General features: G+C 31.6%; 2 protein-coding genes across 2 annotated transcripts; one reads left to right on the forward strand and one right to left on the reverse strand.

Annotated features, from left to right (window-relative positions):
* Positions 1 to 364: 364 nt before the first annotated feature.
* Positions 365 to 1,219, reverse strand: LOC144420849 (putative methyltransferase DDB_G0268948). Its single transcript, XM_078110555.1, has one exon. It carries the CDS (start codon positions 1,217 to 1,219, stop codon positions 365 to 367), a length of 855 nt encoding a protein of 284 aa, XP_077966681.1.
* Positions 1,220 to 9,178: 7,959 nt separating this feature from the next.
* Positions 9,179 to 10,881, forward strand: LOC144420759 (uncharacterized). Its single transcript, XM_078110348.1, has 4 exons — positions 9,179 to 9,343; positions 9,460 to 9,673; positions 9,764 to 9,909; positions 10,027 to 10,881. The coding sequence occupies exons 1-4, from the start codon at positions 9,312 to 9,314 to the stop codon at positions 10,631 to 10,633; spliced, it is 999 nt and encodes a 332-aa protein (XP_077966474.1). The 5' UTR covers positions 9,179 to 9,311; the 3' UTR covers positions 10,634 to 10,881.
* The last annotated feature ends 5,585 nt before the right edge of the window (positions 10,882 to 16,466 follow it).

Here is a 16,466-nt window from a genome sequence, read left to right on the forward strand (position 1 = left end):
GGAAAATGCTAGGGTCGCGTAAGATAGCTTTGAGTTGAAATTCAATGCCATAATCGCGGCATTTCATCTTTAGTATGCGTCTTTCATTTCTATATGCACGACAGTTCATTAGAAAAGTTGAGAAAGCACTGATGAAATAGTAACAAGCTACGTACGACGCGCTATATCAGCTTACTCCTTCAACAGAGATGCCAGTCGATAGCAAATAAAACAATTCAAGTCAACACTGTCAGGGAAGCAGCTAAGAGAAAATGACTTTCAAATTCAACTGTCAAATCTTACGCATCGGGGACAGCTTCGTTTTACAAATCAAGTTGAATGCGATCTGAATATAGAAATAAATATATAAACTATATATGTATACTTATTTCCACAAAAAAATATATAAGATTTTGCTTTTGAATTTCAATCTCAAGTCGTTGTCAGATATTCCAGTCTCGTTAACGTATTCTTTCAGTTTGTCTCCCATGACTTTAAGAGGAGCAACATCAGCATCGAAAAGATCATTGAAAACTTTGAAAGTGGGCATGGAAACAAAATATTGCTTCATTTCTGCCAAAGAAACATTTTGTTCTAAATCAATATCGCTGGCCTGATATTTTTTCAATCCAGTTATTTCATTGTAAAAGCCACGGTAATTATCACAACATTTTAGATATGGATGATTAACTTTAGAGTGGTATTGATGTAATGGTCTAAGAAAGTATTCCTCAAGAATGTGATTTCCTGACACTGATTGAGACGACTCTCCATTGCTTGGTGGAAGCAGGACGTCCACTCCGGAGACAGAACAACCAGACAATGCCACCAATCCATCATCTTTAAGGACTCTTTTACATTCCGCTACGAATAAGTCAATATCCATATAGTGAGCAGCTCCAAAACTAATCAACAGGTCCACAGAATTATTTTCTGCAGGCATAGCATTTTCTCGAGCGACGAAATATTTAGTTTTTGCTAAGTCGTTCATGGTTTTAGCCAACGTTATCTGTTCCTCACTTATATCAAAGCCAATAGCTGATTGAAAATACGGGAGAAACTTCCTGAGAGCTTCGCCATTTCCACATCCAGCATCCAAAAGAACATCAAATTTATTGTCTGAAGTTGATTTTCGCTTTTCTCTCAAATGTTGCATCATAACATCATACACCAAGTCTGGATAATGTATTGGATTCGTTGCATAAAGTTCTGCTGATCCTTCCGACAACCAGGGTTCCATGCCGATCTTGTTTTAAAAATTCAGCTAATGAAAATAGCAAAAAAAACGGAATTTATATCTAAAATGTGAATACAACAATATAAAAAGATAATATATTTTATTTGAAGCGGTCTGAACTAATTTTTGTTTATTCATGTCTTTACAGTCTTCACGCTGTAAATCAGTGATTCCTAACCTGGGTTCAATCGAAACCCTGGTGAAGCTGTTTCATGGGTTCGACAAAGGTCCTGAGAAACAGTTACATGTTATGAGACGTTTTTATTACCTAGCCTACTAATTATGCAAAAAACAACTTTGGTTCATCGCAGATATTCAAACTTATACGTTCAACAACTAATATATTAGCTTAGTTGTGTGTATAGCTTCCTGCAGGACCTGTCGATGTTACTCCTTAGATTCCAGTACATTTCATTGAAATCTCACATCTCCACAGATGATGCACGCTTGGGTGTGTGTATCTTTTTGATTATTTTGGCCTTCGAATATATTAGGTTGTTACCAGTGGTGGGATTTAAAATTGTTGTTAGCTGGTTTCATCACAAGAGTTATATTTTTTTAACCGGTTCTGTTACAGACAGAACATTGACAGTAATCAGTAAAGCTAACCGGTTCGCTGATCTAATAAAATTCAGTGAGACGGTTCTATAGAACCGGTGCGAACCGGCTGAATCCCACCACTGGTTGTTATGAAAAACCAAGGGGTATATTTGCGTGACCCTATTCATATTCTACCTTACTATTAAAATTTAACTCAGTTTCACAGATAAATCGAAGTTAGGCAGTAAATGTACATGAATGAATGCAAAATGTGTTTGAGTGTGTTCGAATTCTCTAGGACCTAGGTGATAGATAAATTTGCGACAAAGTATACTTAATTGCAGTGTTTTGCCCGAAGTTATCATCATTCGTTACGGACAACTCGATATGGCGCCGAGTCATATACTATATTTATTTCTTTAATATAAAACAATTGGCAAACGCTTTTATCCGCATTTATTGCAGTTAAAAGTTTGAGAAACAAATGATCTGAACTACTAACGTTTTTGAGGCATATTACCATTTTTTCGGATTTTTAAACTTTTTTTTATCAGTTTTTCGTCTTTTCATTCGCATAACTTGAACAACAAAAAAACATCTGCTTCCCCTGCCGTCGACACTATTGTTATAAAATAATGGCTATTTCCTCACGATGTAATGGTATCTTAGGTTACACCACAATATTCATTTCTATAACTTTGCACGACATTAGCTTTCTCTTTTCAAGTTAAGATTGGATTCTTAGTTTTAACCGCTAAGTACGACGGGAGTTTGCAGAGTAGCGCAAAGAATCATTGCTGTAAACAAACTTTTCGTAAATGAAGTAATATTATCATAATGCGAATTGAACATAACAGGATCCCCATCCAAATTTTGGGGCTCCAGAAGTATGCGCACCAAGATGTCGCACAGCCTGAATCCTAACCGGTACACACATACTATGTTCAGGCTGTGCGCCATCTTGGTGCGCATACTTCTGGAGGTCCCAAATTTTTTTTTATGTAATGAACTGTCATCCTTTTAATTCATGTATTTGTTTGCTAACTCAATCTCATCTACTTATAAATAATGAGGCTTCAACGTTTTGTCGCTGAGCAACCTGCGAGTCTGACATTAGCTCACACGTATTCAGACACTCGCATTGCCCTATTTCACTTGATTGTTTAATTTACAATAAATTAACAACCACAGTGAAAATAATTAAATATAAGTTGCTACTTTATAAAAGTAACTACATTTTGACTTTAGATCACTGTCACTAGAATAACTGTCACAGATATACACTGGTTGTGTAAATAATATTTCACATCCCGACTTTCATCATATATATATCATTACATAACATAACCTGTGTATATATCATACATCATGTCATAAGTTAACGCAGAACACTAACCCTCTGTCCATAGACCAGTGCAATATTCTACAATCTACAAATCTGCTTGTAATTGCAATACTAATTCCCAGCAATTGTTGTTTGCACAAAAGCGTCATTTTCACCCCGATTTAGCTCGCTGCCAAGCAGCAAAAATGCTGAATAAGTAAAATAACAAAAGCCTGAGTGGCAGCATAAGTTGCCGCTGTCACAGTCCATCGCTTCAAAACGGTTCCATTACATTTGAACCCACGTACATTTGAACCCATGACAATTGCACCTGTATGCTATTGCACCTATGGAATTTTTTTTGTTTCACGAATAGTTAAACCCATACTAACCCTAACCCATGGGTTTTAGCACCCACATATAGATTGAACCCGTGGATATACGCATGGGTTCAAATGTACATGGGTTCAAATGTACGGTCACCCTTCAAAACAATTGTCTGAATAATGGCCTTCATATTTCGTAACCAATGATTAGTAACAATTTCCCCCGGGGATTAAACTAGAAACGGCGTTGTATTTCTGGTGAGGTATTTCTGCTATTAGACTGAATAGCTCAATAAGTTGATTTAACAAACAAAAAGGATGACGCAATAAATTTAGTTTGCCACATACATCAAATACGGCACGCGCATACAGTAATATAAAACTGTTGGAAAATATGGAAATACCGTATAGTTCAGAATCAATCGGAAAATCATACTTAAAGCCATACTTACAATAAACCGGAAAAATACTTGAATTTTAAAAAACGAGTAACATTTTAATTCAGCAAAGCCAATTACACGACATCCATATGGCGATGAAAACCAAATGACCATACACTTATTAATCGAGATATCTCTTAATTAATGAAAATAAGTAAGCAATGCAGTTGGGCCATCAAAAAGCGGCGCCAAATCTTTTCTTACCAGATCAAATACATAATCTAACGGACCTGGGACATTGTCATGCAGTTGGATATAGTGAACAGATCAAGTATATAAAACAGTGGTTCTCAACCTTTTACCGACCGCGTACCACTTTACTCTTTTTTACTATGGCCGCGTACCACCGACAAAGCTCCTTTTTTGGCGTGGAGAAAAAGACACAAGAAACGTGCTATGGAAGTATTCTATAATGTGGCACTACATCTTTTGTGGCGTAACACGTAAAACGGACAAAAACACTTCCCAATATCGCTTCATTTAAGGTGGGCAATAGCGGGCGACGGCGATCTCTAAAAACAAGAATTGATAGCGCATCAGAGCTGTGGACGTTTCCCCGAACATTGACCCCGGAAAAAATACCCCTATACTTTACTTTTGCAAACTTCATGCTTATTCTGAGAGTGTTTTGGTTGTAGGCGCATATAAACGGGTTTGCGTGTTTGACACCATCATTTTTACTAAAATGAATCAACCATGTGCCGTTTGCTGATACTGGTATAGCTAAGTTTAGCCTTGTACATCGCAGCATTTGCGAGATTCAATTTTGATTACTGCAACTAAAGTAAAGCTCCGCGGAAGACATAATGATAATTAAGTCAATTAATGTACAATTAATTTCTTGAAACACAACTGAAAACTGACAAATATCTCTAAAAACTACAAAAACCAGCCAATGTTTGCAACCATGCTTGAATATCTGTTTGAGCGACAAAAGTGTCTGAGCGGCTGGGTGCAGAAATTGCAATTGTTACGTGTTGCGTCATTATTGATTCCGTGGTTATAGTTAAAAGGAAACTGAATGCTTGGGGAAACATCCGTAAACGCTGTTCAGCGAATACATACAGTAAGGAAGATAAAGCGTTGCTGGCATATTTTAGCCAACCCAAAGGTTAATTGTTGCAATAATTCAAATCTGCTCGCGTACCACTCAAAAAGATCCCGCGTACCACTATGCTATGCCATACATACTATATAATATTCTACAAATGATATGTTGCGAAAAAAGAAGGAAAAATAACTATGTATGAAAGATACTGTACCAAAAAGCACAAGTAATTTGGCAAGTATCAGGCAGTTGTAATGAAAAAGTCGTTGATATCATCTCTATAAAATTTAGTTATCGAATGCACTGTTTCCTTCTTTTACTTTATGCAATTTATGCAAAGTTTGGAATGTGCTGGAAACCAGGTTATTGAATGTAGCTCTGAAAAATCTCAACAATCTAGATAGATTCCACAAAAGTTCATGCATCAAATAACTACGATAAAGAGAGAGAGAGAGAGAGAGAGAGAGAGAGAGAGAGAGAGAGAGAGAGAGAGAGAGAGAGAGGGAGAGAGAGAGAGATTTATTTTTTCGTCAACCAAAAATAACAGTCATCGTAATAATAATAAAAATAACAATAAGAAATAAATTAGTTTGGTATAGACAGGATGGAGTGATACGACCAGACGGTCATCAAAGTCAACCCCCCCCCCCCCCCTTCAAGCTATTATGTTTAAGATCCACAGTTTCAGATGACTAAAATATTGGGGAGGAACATTCTAGAATTTAAAATTATATTCTCAAAATGGAAGAATAAAATTGGGGAGGGGAATGCTAGAGTAAATCATTTTTATTTATTTATGTGGAGCGGGATATCAAAATCTGAAGAGATTCCAAAGGTTACTGAAAGAATTTAAATAATTTATACGCATATGTGATGAATTAGCAGAAATGCTTCATTTCATGGCATAGGTACGCATTGAAGATGTAACGAACATGATCTGCTTTGATTTGTCTAGATTAGGAGGGGAAAAAATAGTTAATAGGACCTAACAAGCAATATTTCAGCATAATAATCAACAATTTTTTGCTTGCAGAGGGATGTCAAAGTAGTATATAAAAAGACAAGTGAAAGATAAATAAAAATGTAAATAATTATAATAGTATGAGTTGATGTAACAGCAAAGTATAATGCAGTATCGTAATTTCATTATCACAAAATATGAATATAAAAAGCATCTATGGCGAGCTGTACATGAAAAGAGGGGGGGAATGATTTCTAGGAAATAGTAGTAGATTAGTATATCAAGTCAAAGGGTCTCAAATGTAGAGCAATTCAACCTAAACACAACTGGCATTTAACATTGCCAATTGTGTTTGAGGATTTATTTCAATGTTAAATAATTGAAATATAATAATTTTTTTTATGATTGAGTAAATAGTTGATTTATAATGGACACTATGATTTAACAAGTCTAGAGATACGAAAAATTTTCACATTTTAACAGGATGTACTATTGAGTTGGTAGTACTCCACTGCTATAATGATGGATTATAAGACCAGGAGGAAATTATTCAATGATGCCTAGAACCACAGTAGGCCCGAACGAGTTGTTTAATATATACAGGAAGTACTCAAGACATGTATGCTCAAAGAAGAGTATTAGCTGCAATATACTATACATAATATATATATTAATATACCTAGAACCCGTTCGATCAGATAAGAAAATATGATATAATAGTCATACAATTTGTAATCATGAATTTCAATTTGAATGACAGAAGTACAATGTTAGGTGACATCTCTAATTATATACACTTGGAATAATACAAAGTCTAAATGATCTCTACTATACAAATATCATATTCCAGAATATGAATGGTTGTGAGAGATTTTTCATTATTGTTCTGACCCTTATCAATTTTTATAATCCATATTGCCCACATATAGGGGCAAATGCCCAGTTTGGTATGGACTCAATGTAGCATTTTTCATCAGTATATACAATAATAACAATTTAGGACGTATAGATGCAAGTTTGAACACAGAACCTTGGATGCAGCAATTCATATCAACAATAATAATGATTTGGGATATAAATCCTTTAGATTGGATTAATAATATAAATGCAAGTTTGGTTTAACATAGAAAATAGAACGCAGCAATTCATATCATCATATACAATAATAAAGATTTGAGATATAAATCCTTTAAATTGGATTAAATAATATAAATGCAAAGTTGGTTTAACATAGAAAATAGAATGCAGCAATTCATATCAACATATACAATAATCTTGATTTGAGACATATAAATGCAAGTTTAAACACAGAAAAAATAGGATTCAGCGATTTATATCAACATATACAACATACATTAAAGAAGATGGAGGAAGATAAAAGAAGATAAAGGAAGTTTATGATTGTTTATGAGAGTTTAAACTGAAAGTAATAACTTTCAGACTTTCACTCAGCATTTTATTGCTTTGTCAAAATACGTCAAATAACTTTTACGACGTTTTGCTATATTTCACAACATATAAACCACGGAAACTACTAAAACTATATTTTTGTATTTTGGCCACATTTGAGTATTATTTCTGTAGCGAATTATTACTTCAAATATTCCATGGTCTGTATTTAAATAAAAAGAATATGAAATACATCTCTAAATGTACTGATGCTGTAACAATGTTAGTCGGCTATGTAGACTCTTTCTAAATGACTGGAATGTGATTTTGATGATTAATTAATTCTTGTAAAATAACGACTGTTTACGCCAGATAAAAAGCTCTCAACATATCTCAGATTTATTTCTAAAAATACTTCAATCGAGTTATGAAAGTTAATACTTTAAAACTCATTAGCTTGTGGTATTAATCTAAAATCTACAAAAAAAGATTGTCGTTTTTCGAAAATGCAAAATCATGCTAAAAGCGTCACGAAAAGTGAAGTAGAACAGATGTCTGAAGTGATCATTAGTTTATAATTTTAAATGCTCAACTAATCCCATTAATTTATATTTGTTAAGCTTTCGAAAATGATCACATGAGTAATTACCATAAGCAACTTCATGAAAAACATTCTTCAATAGGTCCACTCGGTGTCCAAAAATCAATTTACGCTACCAGGCACTGGTAGATTGCAGCAGTATCAATTAAAATGATATTTACTGGTACTTAAGCTAAATGGTAAGCAATTACAATCAAAAACAGTATTTTTAAATTTTCACCAAGATCGAGAAGCGGAAGATAAATAAAGAAATGCAATAATGCTAGAAAAGATTCAGCAGTATTCTTAGAAACATATTTTCAATTTGAGCTGAGAATAAAGGTGTATGATTAACCCAGTTTTGATCAAAAATATTCTGTTATTATCATTATTATTATATAATGTTATTGTTTTATACTGAATCTAAACCTAACTACTAGTTGGAATTGAACAAGACTAACTACTGATCCTTTTCAGTGCCTTTGCACTGGTGGTTACGTATGCGCACATATGTTGTAGAAAGAATAAAGATGACTCTATTATTTGTATTAACAGTTTTGCTACACTCTAACACAATTTATTTCTGTAATGTTTTGTCTGACCGACCGAGGTCAAGCTTACCCAGACAGTCTTACGACAAGAAAGGCGATAGCGTATGAAATGATCATATCTACTCCATTCTTTAAGAAATTCGACAACAGCGCTTGTGAGCTCATGCTGGTTGAAGACTACGATGTCTGCTGACCGTGGCTATAGGATAACTTTGTCCAACAGTTATCCGAAATTGTAGTCTTGACGCTTTTCTTGTCATAGTTCAAATATACTTGTCTGTTGATGTCTGACTTCGGTGATAAAAATCATTTGTATAAGTGTGCAGTGCGACTTTTAAATCACATGAGAAATTTATAATATTTAAATTGATCAATTCTCGCTGAGGAATAATGTGTTTAAAAACTAGAAATATTGTTTTACAATTCCTCCTTCCATTTGTTTATATTACAGGTATTTTGTTCACGTATATTTGAAAGACGTGATTAAAAAACATGGCATGAGGTCTGTTGCGAATTATTTCGACACAATTTTTTTCTGATAAGCAAGTAGAATAAAAACAATCGACGTATGTTTCAATTATGCTTGGTAGATAGAACTATCGTCAGAAATAACATTAAGCATATTCTGACTCACAAAAGTGTCATGTGTATATTTTTAGAACGCAAAGCATTTGGATAATTAAATAGAAATGAACGGTAACGGTAATTGAAGAAATCTTCAAGCTCTCGTTTTCGGAAATGCAATTTACGTTTGTCGAGACATTTTAATTTCACGAAGAAAAAATACGTCATGAAATCGATATATAAAAAGGTCGGAATCAGAGAACGAAACATTAAACATTTTGGCGCGTTGTTGCGAATGTCGAGCCATCGAATTTGGAGGCCAAAGTGTTTTACATTTTTTTCTCGCAGAAATTACATTTAAGTTTAAAAACTATGAAGTCACAAACAAAATTTAACATGTGCAGGTATGCAATTTAATTTATCTACTATTATAACTTTTTGTAATTATAACCTCATGAAAAATATATGTATGTTGGTAAGTTGTACTTATTTCCATATTAACAAATTTTTATTTTTTCAGTGAAGTTTTAGTTGAAATATCACGCGGAGAACAAGATTGGACAGAAGTCAGGGAATGCCTTGTTCGAGCTTTTCATCATTATTCTTTGTATAAATACTTGATACCAAATGAACAAACAAGACCAGAATTTTTAAGAAGATATTTAGAAGCAATATATGACGTCACTATACGTAATGGAAATTCAATACTTTTAGTTGGAAGATTATCTGAAAATGTAAGTACCGGTATACTAAATGAGTTTATTCGTATCTAATTCAAAATAAAATTCAACCTATTAAATGTTTTATTTTTATATCAAATACAGAACACAATTATAGGAGGAGTTATGGTTGTTCCTCCATCTAAAGAATATGGAGGATGGGAATGTGAAAAAGCTGATGATTTTTACGAAGCTTATGAAAAATATAGATTGAGAGACATCGATCTTGAAGCATTTGAAAGAATGAAAAAGTAAGTTTGGACTTTTCAAATAACTCTATGATTTGCCAGCTTATTACTTGTCAGAGATAGAAAAGAGAAATTAATTTAGATATTTCATTTCTATTCATTTATATTATTTATATTCAGATATGAAGAATGGGAATATGAAAATATATCAAAACATGTTTGTTCAACTAAAGTACCGTTATGGAATGGAATATTTTGTGCGGTTGATCCTAAATATTCAGGAAAAGGTTGTGGAAGTATGAGTTATAATGAATGCTTGAAAATAATTAAAAATATTCAAGAAAGCAATAAAAAGAAACAACTTCAAATTAAACACGAAGAAAATCTTGAAATAAAATCAAGAAAATTAATAAAGAGATTGACAGATTCAGAAAACTCACCAATGCTCTTCATGATTAGTCACAGTAAACGAGCAGTTCGATTTCACCTAAAGAATGGTTTTCAGTCCGTTGCCGATATACCGTACTACGATGAAAACACATCGACTGATCAAGATAATTCTCAATTCAACGCTACTGTATTGATGATGGATCCTCTTAACGCTGATAGAATTGCTGAATTTAGGAAAAAAATAAATTTTCCAACGAAGAGAACAAACAATATCGAAACTGGTTTACAAATGACACATATTTCTGTAACAGCTGAATCTCATTTGATACACAACAGCTCAATTACTAGCATAATAAATATGTATGGTCGCTTAAAAATCACTAGAAATAGAGGGTAAATAAAAAAGTTATCAAATAAGGTAGTTTTCTTTAGAGTTACTTTGAGACAGGTACTAAATATTAATACACTCCCAACGTGTCTCGTTGACTAACATTTGTTTTCAGTTGAATAATTAAAAATACTGTGAGACTTTTAGCTCTGAAAAGTTTATATATATAAGTAAAATGTCACGCAAAACAATCTTTTTTGAATTATTTAATCTGTTTGTAATAATATATCAAAAAATAGCAGCTGTGAAATGTTCTTTTCTTTCTCATTTTTATTTTTTTAAATGGGTGCTTTTTACAAATTTGGCTCGATTATTCACTGTTTAATTTTTGTATATGTTTTTATTATATCTTATACAATTTTTCCTATTTTGCTCAAATTATGTTTTATATATACTTAATAATACACTGACCTATTTATTGATACGTTGTCTTGTTTTTTCTACTGCATAGGAATTCTAGTAATTCTCTTATAGGAGTGATTAGGTAGTGCTGTCTGACAGATTTTTATATAAGAAGACGTGATTCACAAGTAAAATTCTCAGCCGTTTTGATAACAGACACAATATATTCGTTAATATGTTGAGAGGGTGTGGAAAACCAAGGAATCCGTGAAAATTGAGTTGAATATTCCGATATTTGACTGAACTGAATTGAAATCTTGAAAACAGTCACAAATTAAGGTTTTTTAATCGTCAGACACTGGTGATCGTCAACTAAAATTTCAATTTTTTTACACTAGCATACCTATATCCTTTAATTAAGATGCGACCGGAAGTATTGTATGGGTTTGGTAATAGGTTCAGATAAATCTTAGTTGAACAACTAACACATGAAGCTTTTATATTTTAGAGTTTGCTACTTGAAATTAGTAATTTTGGTATATTTTGGATGAACCAAAAGTAAATAGAGTCATACTTTTTACGTAAAGTCAAATGCTGTCAGATCGCGTTTTAATGTTTTAATAGAAAGGTAAATTATGGAAAATATATTTAACACCAGAAAAATTTGAATACATCTAACAGTTTTAGTCATTCAGTGGTTAACATGAAATTTTTTTTAATGTAAATATGTAATGTTTTTACTTTGCGAAAATATAAGTTTGTGATCAATCATAAAGTTGTGATAAACTCAGTAGGTTTATTGGGCAAATATTAAGTATTCACGAACAAATTATTTTTTTATAAAAATTGCAAAATATGTTGAATACGCATATTACAAATTGCCTATCGGAAAACAAGAATAAATTTTGACTTATAATTGCGTTTCATGTGGCGATGCAACAAGACCTTGGAAAATCCACGAGGTTGTGCGTCACTTCATCAATGTGACCATTTCTCAAGAACTAGTTATTTAACTAGACTAATTAATAAAATGTCCGTTGAGCAAAAACGTATAAACCTGTCTCTTGTGCTATTGCATCCACATTTTTACCAATCGAGCTATAATGTTTAACAAAATTTTTTAAAAAGACACAATTGAACACAAGATGAAAGTATGAAAGATGAAACTATCTAGTCTATTTATTTTGCTAGACCTAATTTACCTATTACCATATATGGTTGTAACAGTTGGAATAAATTTGAGATACACATAAAAATTATTACGTCATATATTAGATTGCGGTTTTAAGGCTGAAACCATAAAACCAGGAAATCACCTCATAAACCAAAACCAAATCTTTCTCAGATAAAGTACTTTTCTCTTGAGTAACCGAAAAGTGATTCTCATTTCTAGCAGGTGCGGGAGTTTAATGACTTCATTTACAAATTACCATGAGATTGAGTAAGTTTTAATTTATATAATTAGATTTAGAAAGTAACCACATCGTAGTTATCCAGCCTACATTTTAGTCAGAATCTGGTTAGGGCAATGGTATAATACAAACACTACTAATACAAAAATTAAATTGTTTATTGTCTAATATTTTATTGTTTTTTAAACATATGTGGTAAACAGTTTTGTTACTTAAAATTCAAAAGTTCCTGAAAAAATAGGTTAGAAATGAAGTTGTACTTTGAAACCAAACACTAATTATTATTTACGAAACTAATTATGCACGAAACTTATTTCACACACTATAATTTAGTCACCTTAAAGTAATGATACCATTAAGTAGGTATTAAAATTCGTATAAGTCGTATCAAATATTTTTCTAATTGTTTAATATCATGCCATACACTTACTTTCTTCTTCGAGAAAGCTTAACAAGTTTTAGCTAATGAAAAATATAAATTCATAAATTGAGTCAAAAGCTTAAAAAAATTATTTTTTTTACTGCGATTAGTGCAATATTATCCTTATATATTTCGATATATTATGGATTGCCTAATTTACAACGAAACAAAAAAAAAAATGGGTGAAAACGCGTTTGTGTATTCTAAGCCCAAGGTTGCAAAATATGTAATTTTATATTTGTTTCTTATCTAATAAATTTCTTATCTTATTCAGACGTACAAAAATTCTGTTTAAAATAGATTAAGAAAATTTTATTTTGTATTCATTTTTGAAAACGTGGGCTAAAGATTCTAGTTTGTTGCATTCACTGTTCCTATTTTTAAACACATTGTGATAAAAATATCCTCGTTTCGATATGATAGTTTTTGTTATACGTATCAGTGGTATCGTATGACATAAAATAACCCCAAAACCGATAAAATCGAACTACAGCTCACTTACATTATACTGTTGATCAATTGTGTCGTGCTGTTTCTATTTCATATAAACCAAATTATTTTGAACTTCAGTGAGTTAATCCGATAATGAGAAAATCGTCTAACATTTTTGAAAGTTTCTGTTCATGTTCACCAAAAATGTTAAGGAAATTACATATTTGTTTAAAAAACGCATTCCATAATAATGGTGAATAGAAATAGCATCAAAAATCTTTATTATAATGGGTAAAATTGGTGTATAACAGCTCATCATGTCGCAAGCATCATTATATTTGGAAAGTGTAGCCTCTAAAAGTTACAGCATGTCAAAGTTAATATTCAAGTAAATCATAATGTATTTTATTATTAACACATTTGAAGTAACTTAAAAGTACGTTAAAATTATATAACATATTTATTAGACAGGAAGTGGAGCAATCTACAGTTTAGCTAAATTGTTGTTGTTGTTGTGTTAATGTTGTAAAAATCACTTTACACAAAATTTAATACTTAAAGATAAACTACCTTGTTAGAAGGCTGTTGGCAAACTTCGAATATCTTGTATTCTTAATTCTTTTTATTGCTCTTCTCTATTTTTTCTACCACTCCCAATATTTATGGCCAATAATATATAATATATATAATATAATAAAAAAGCTATTTAAAATATATATGATTAAAATTTAAATATTTCTGCAAACAATATCAATAGAATTATGTATTCAATTGTTGATTTTCTTAAATGTTTCCATAATCTTTTAATTAATTTATACTCAGAGGCACATTTTCTAGTGACACAGCTAAATTTGAAAGCTTTTTGATTTATATCAGTATTGGTAAACGATTAAATTGTGTACTACCTAGTTTAAAATATTCTTTATAATGAAAATCAAAAGTTCTCTGACAAACAAATCAAACAAAAACGGAAATTCAATTATAACAATTAACTTGAAATGCCTTATGAGATTCAATTTCAACCTTATATGCCCAAAATATGATGTCACGTTATCAATCCGTCATTCTATGATCAAAAATTAGTTGCATATTAAATACGAAGCTGTGTGAAGTCATCTGAGCAATCATTTGCCATTATCCAATCATGGATTTCCAGAAACGTACAAATTTTATCAATCACGCAATCGTAACATCAAGTCACTTCACGTGAGAATACAATTTCATGTTTGAGAAAATGCCACACAATAGAAATCATTAATTTTTACCATTTACCAGTATGGTTGAATGTTTTTGGATTGAGTACGGTACATTTGGTTTGTCTAATCATTTTTCACATTCCCATGCTCATAGTTTTTTTTTATTTACTTTTAACATATTTGTTTAATTAACGAAAGAGATTGAATCAAATGTGCTGCAGTTAGGCAAGGGATATCAAGTTGATACCTAAGAATGAAATTTCCCAAACTAGAAGTGATTGGAATTATTTGATGGAATATGTGTTTTTTTTGAGAAAATATTTAATTAAAAAATTGTTGTTTAGTTTGTGTGAACCAAATTTAAAATACCCTAATATCTTACCATTTGTCTGTAGTAATAATGTCACATCGTTAAATAAACGTCATGAAATTAAAGTGTGGTTAAATCAGTTTACATATTGAACCCATAATGATGAATTATGTTTAAGAAAGACCAGCAAAATTAATAAACAATACTGAGTAATGTTGAAGTTGCTCAAAAAGACCTCCAACAACTTCAGAAGGCAAGTAAAATTTTATTGTGGAAATTTCAAGTTTTATTTTAATCCTCTCTGTCTATACTTGTAACTGCATTTAACTTTTACTTTGACTCAATGAGAAAAATAGCTCGGAGAAGCATTTGAGATCTGATTTAAAATTTAAATAACTCTTTTGTAGCAACTCGCAAATCTCACAACAACATCAAAAAGTCGGCATAAAGATTTGTATTAAAAATTAATAAACATAATACAGGAAAGATAGAAAAAAAATGAAACATAAGATATCAAATAATTTTTGAAAATATATTGACATATTATTAGAAAAAAATACCCATTTATATAAAAAAGTTGTGTAAAATAAATCAATTTTAGCAGATTTCACAGTAATTTGTTTAAATATCTTCCCAATAATATAGCACATATATGGAGTATAAAAGTGAAAAGACTGTTATATGTGGCATTTTCTCTGAAGTAATATTTACCCGGGACTAAAACAACTCACATTTTGGATGACGCGAATTTAAAATTGATACCGAAGCATTTTTTTTTAAATTACCAATTACAACATATCTAATTGTGGATTGGAAATTAGAACGTGATTTCCACAAGAATATTATTCAACCTCTATTTCTGATGATTCCATGGTGATCATATGTATTTATCATACTAGAAATGGGAATGTTGTGTTTCACCTGAGATTTCTCTGCTGTAGCCGAATGTGTTGTCGGAAAACTGATTCCGAATTGGACATTTTGTTTTCCCGGCATTGTACAATTTATTTTTTGCGTAAAGTCAGCAATTCTATCGGCGTCCAAAGGATCCAACATCAAAACGTTTACATTGAAATGAGATTTTGCTTTATCAATCGATGTGTTTCCATCGTAGTATGGAATATCAGCAACTGTGCAAAAACCATTCTTCTGGTGAAATCGAACTGCTTGTCTACTGTGACTAATCATAAAAAGCATTGGTGACTTTTTAAAATCCTTTTTTAAAGATTTTCTTGATTCGATTTTGGTATTTTCAATTTTTGCTGCAGAGTTGTTGACTTTAACATTCTGAATGACTGGTGAACGATGTGTTAGTATTGCCAAACTATGAATAAATGCCATAAAAGTTTTGGAATTAATTTGTTTTCTGCAATACTCGAGTAATTTTTGAGAAATTATTGAAAAATTCCCGCTGTTTTTACTCTCCATTTTCTTTATTTTGGTTATCTTGGTTTCTTGAATATTATTTATTATTTTCAAACATTCATTGTAACTCATACTCCCACATCCTCTTCCTGCATACTGGGGATCAACAGCACAAAATATTCCATTCCATAACGGTACTTTAGTTGAACAAACATGTTTTGATATATTTTCATATTCCCATTCTTCATATCTGAATATAAATAAATATGAATAATATGTCTGAATTAATTTATCTCTGACAAATAATACGATGGAAAATCATAAAGTTATTCGAAAAATACGAACTTACTTCTCTATTCTCTCA

The sequence above is a fragment of the Styela clava genome, chromosome 3, assembly GCF_964204865.1.
Source record: "Styela clava chromosome 3, kaStyClav1.hap1.2, whole genome shotgun sequence".
Taxonomy (NCBI): domain Eukaryota; kingdom Metazoa; phylum Chordata; class Ascidiacea; order Stolidobranchia; family Styelidae; genus Styela; species Styela clava.

Coding starts and splice junctions, on each gene's coding strand:
- LOC144420759 (XM_078110348.1), top strand. CDS start 9,312: ATGAAGTCACAAACAAAATTTAACATGTGCAG. Junction 9,344..9,459: donor ACAAAATTTAACATGTGCAG/GTATGCAATTTA, acceptor TTATTTTTTCAG/TGAAGTTTTAGTTGAAATAT. Junction 9,910..10,026: donor GCATTTGAAAGAATGAAAAA/GTAAGTTTGGAC, acceptor ATTTATATTCAG/ATATGAAGAATGGGAATATG.
- LOC144420849 (XM_078110555.1), bottom strand. CDS start 1,219: ATGGAACCCTGGTTGTCGGAAGGATCAGCAGAACTTTATGCAACGAAT.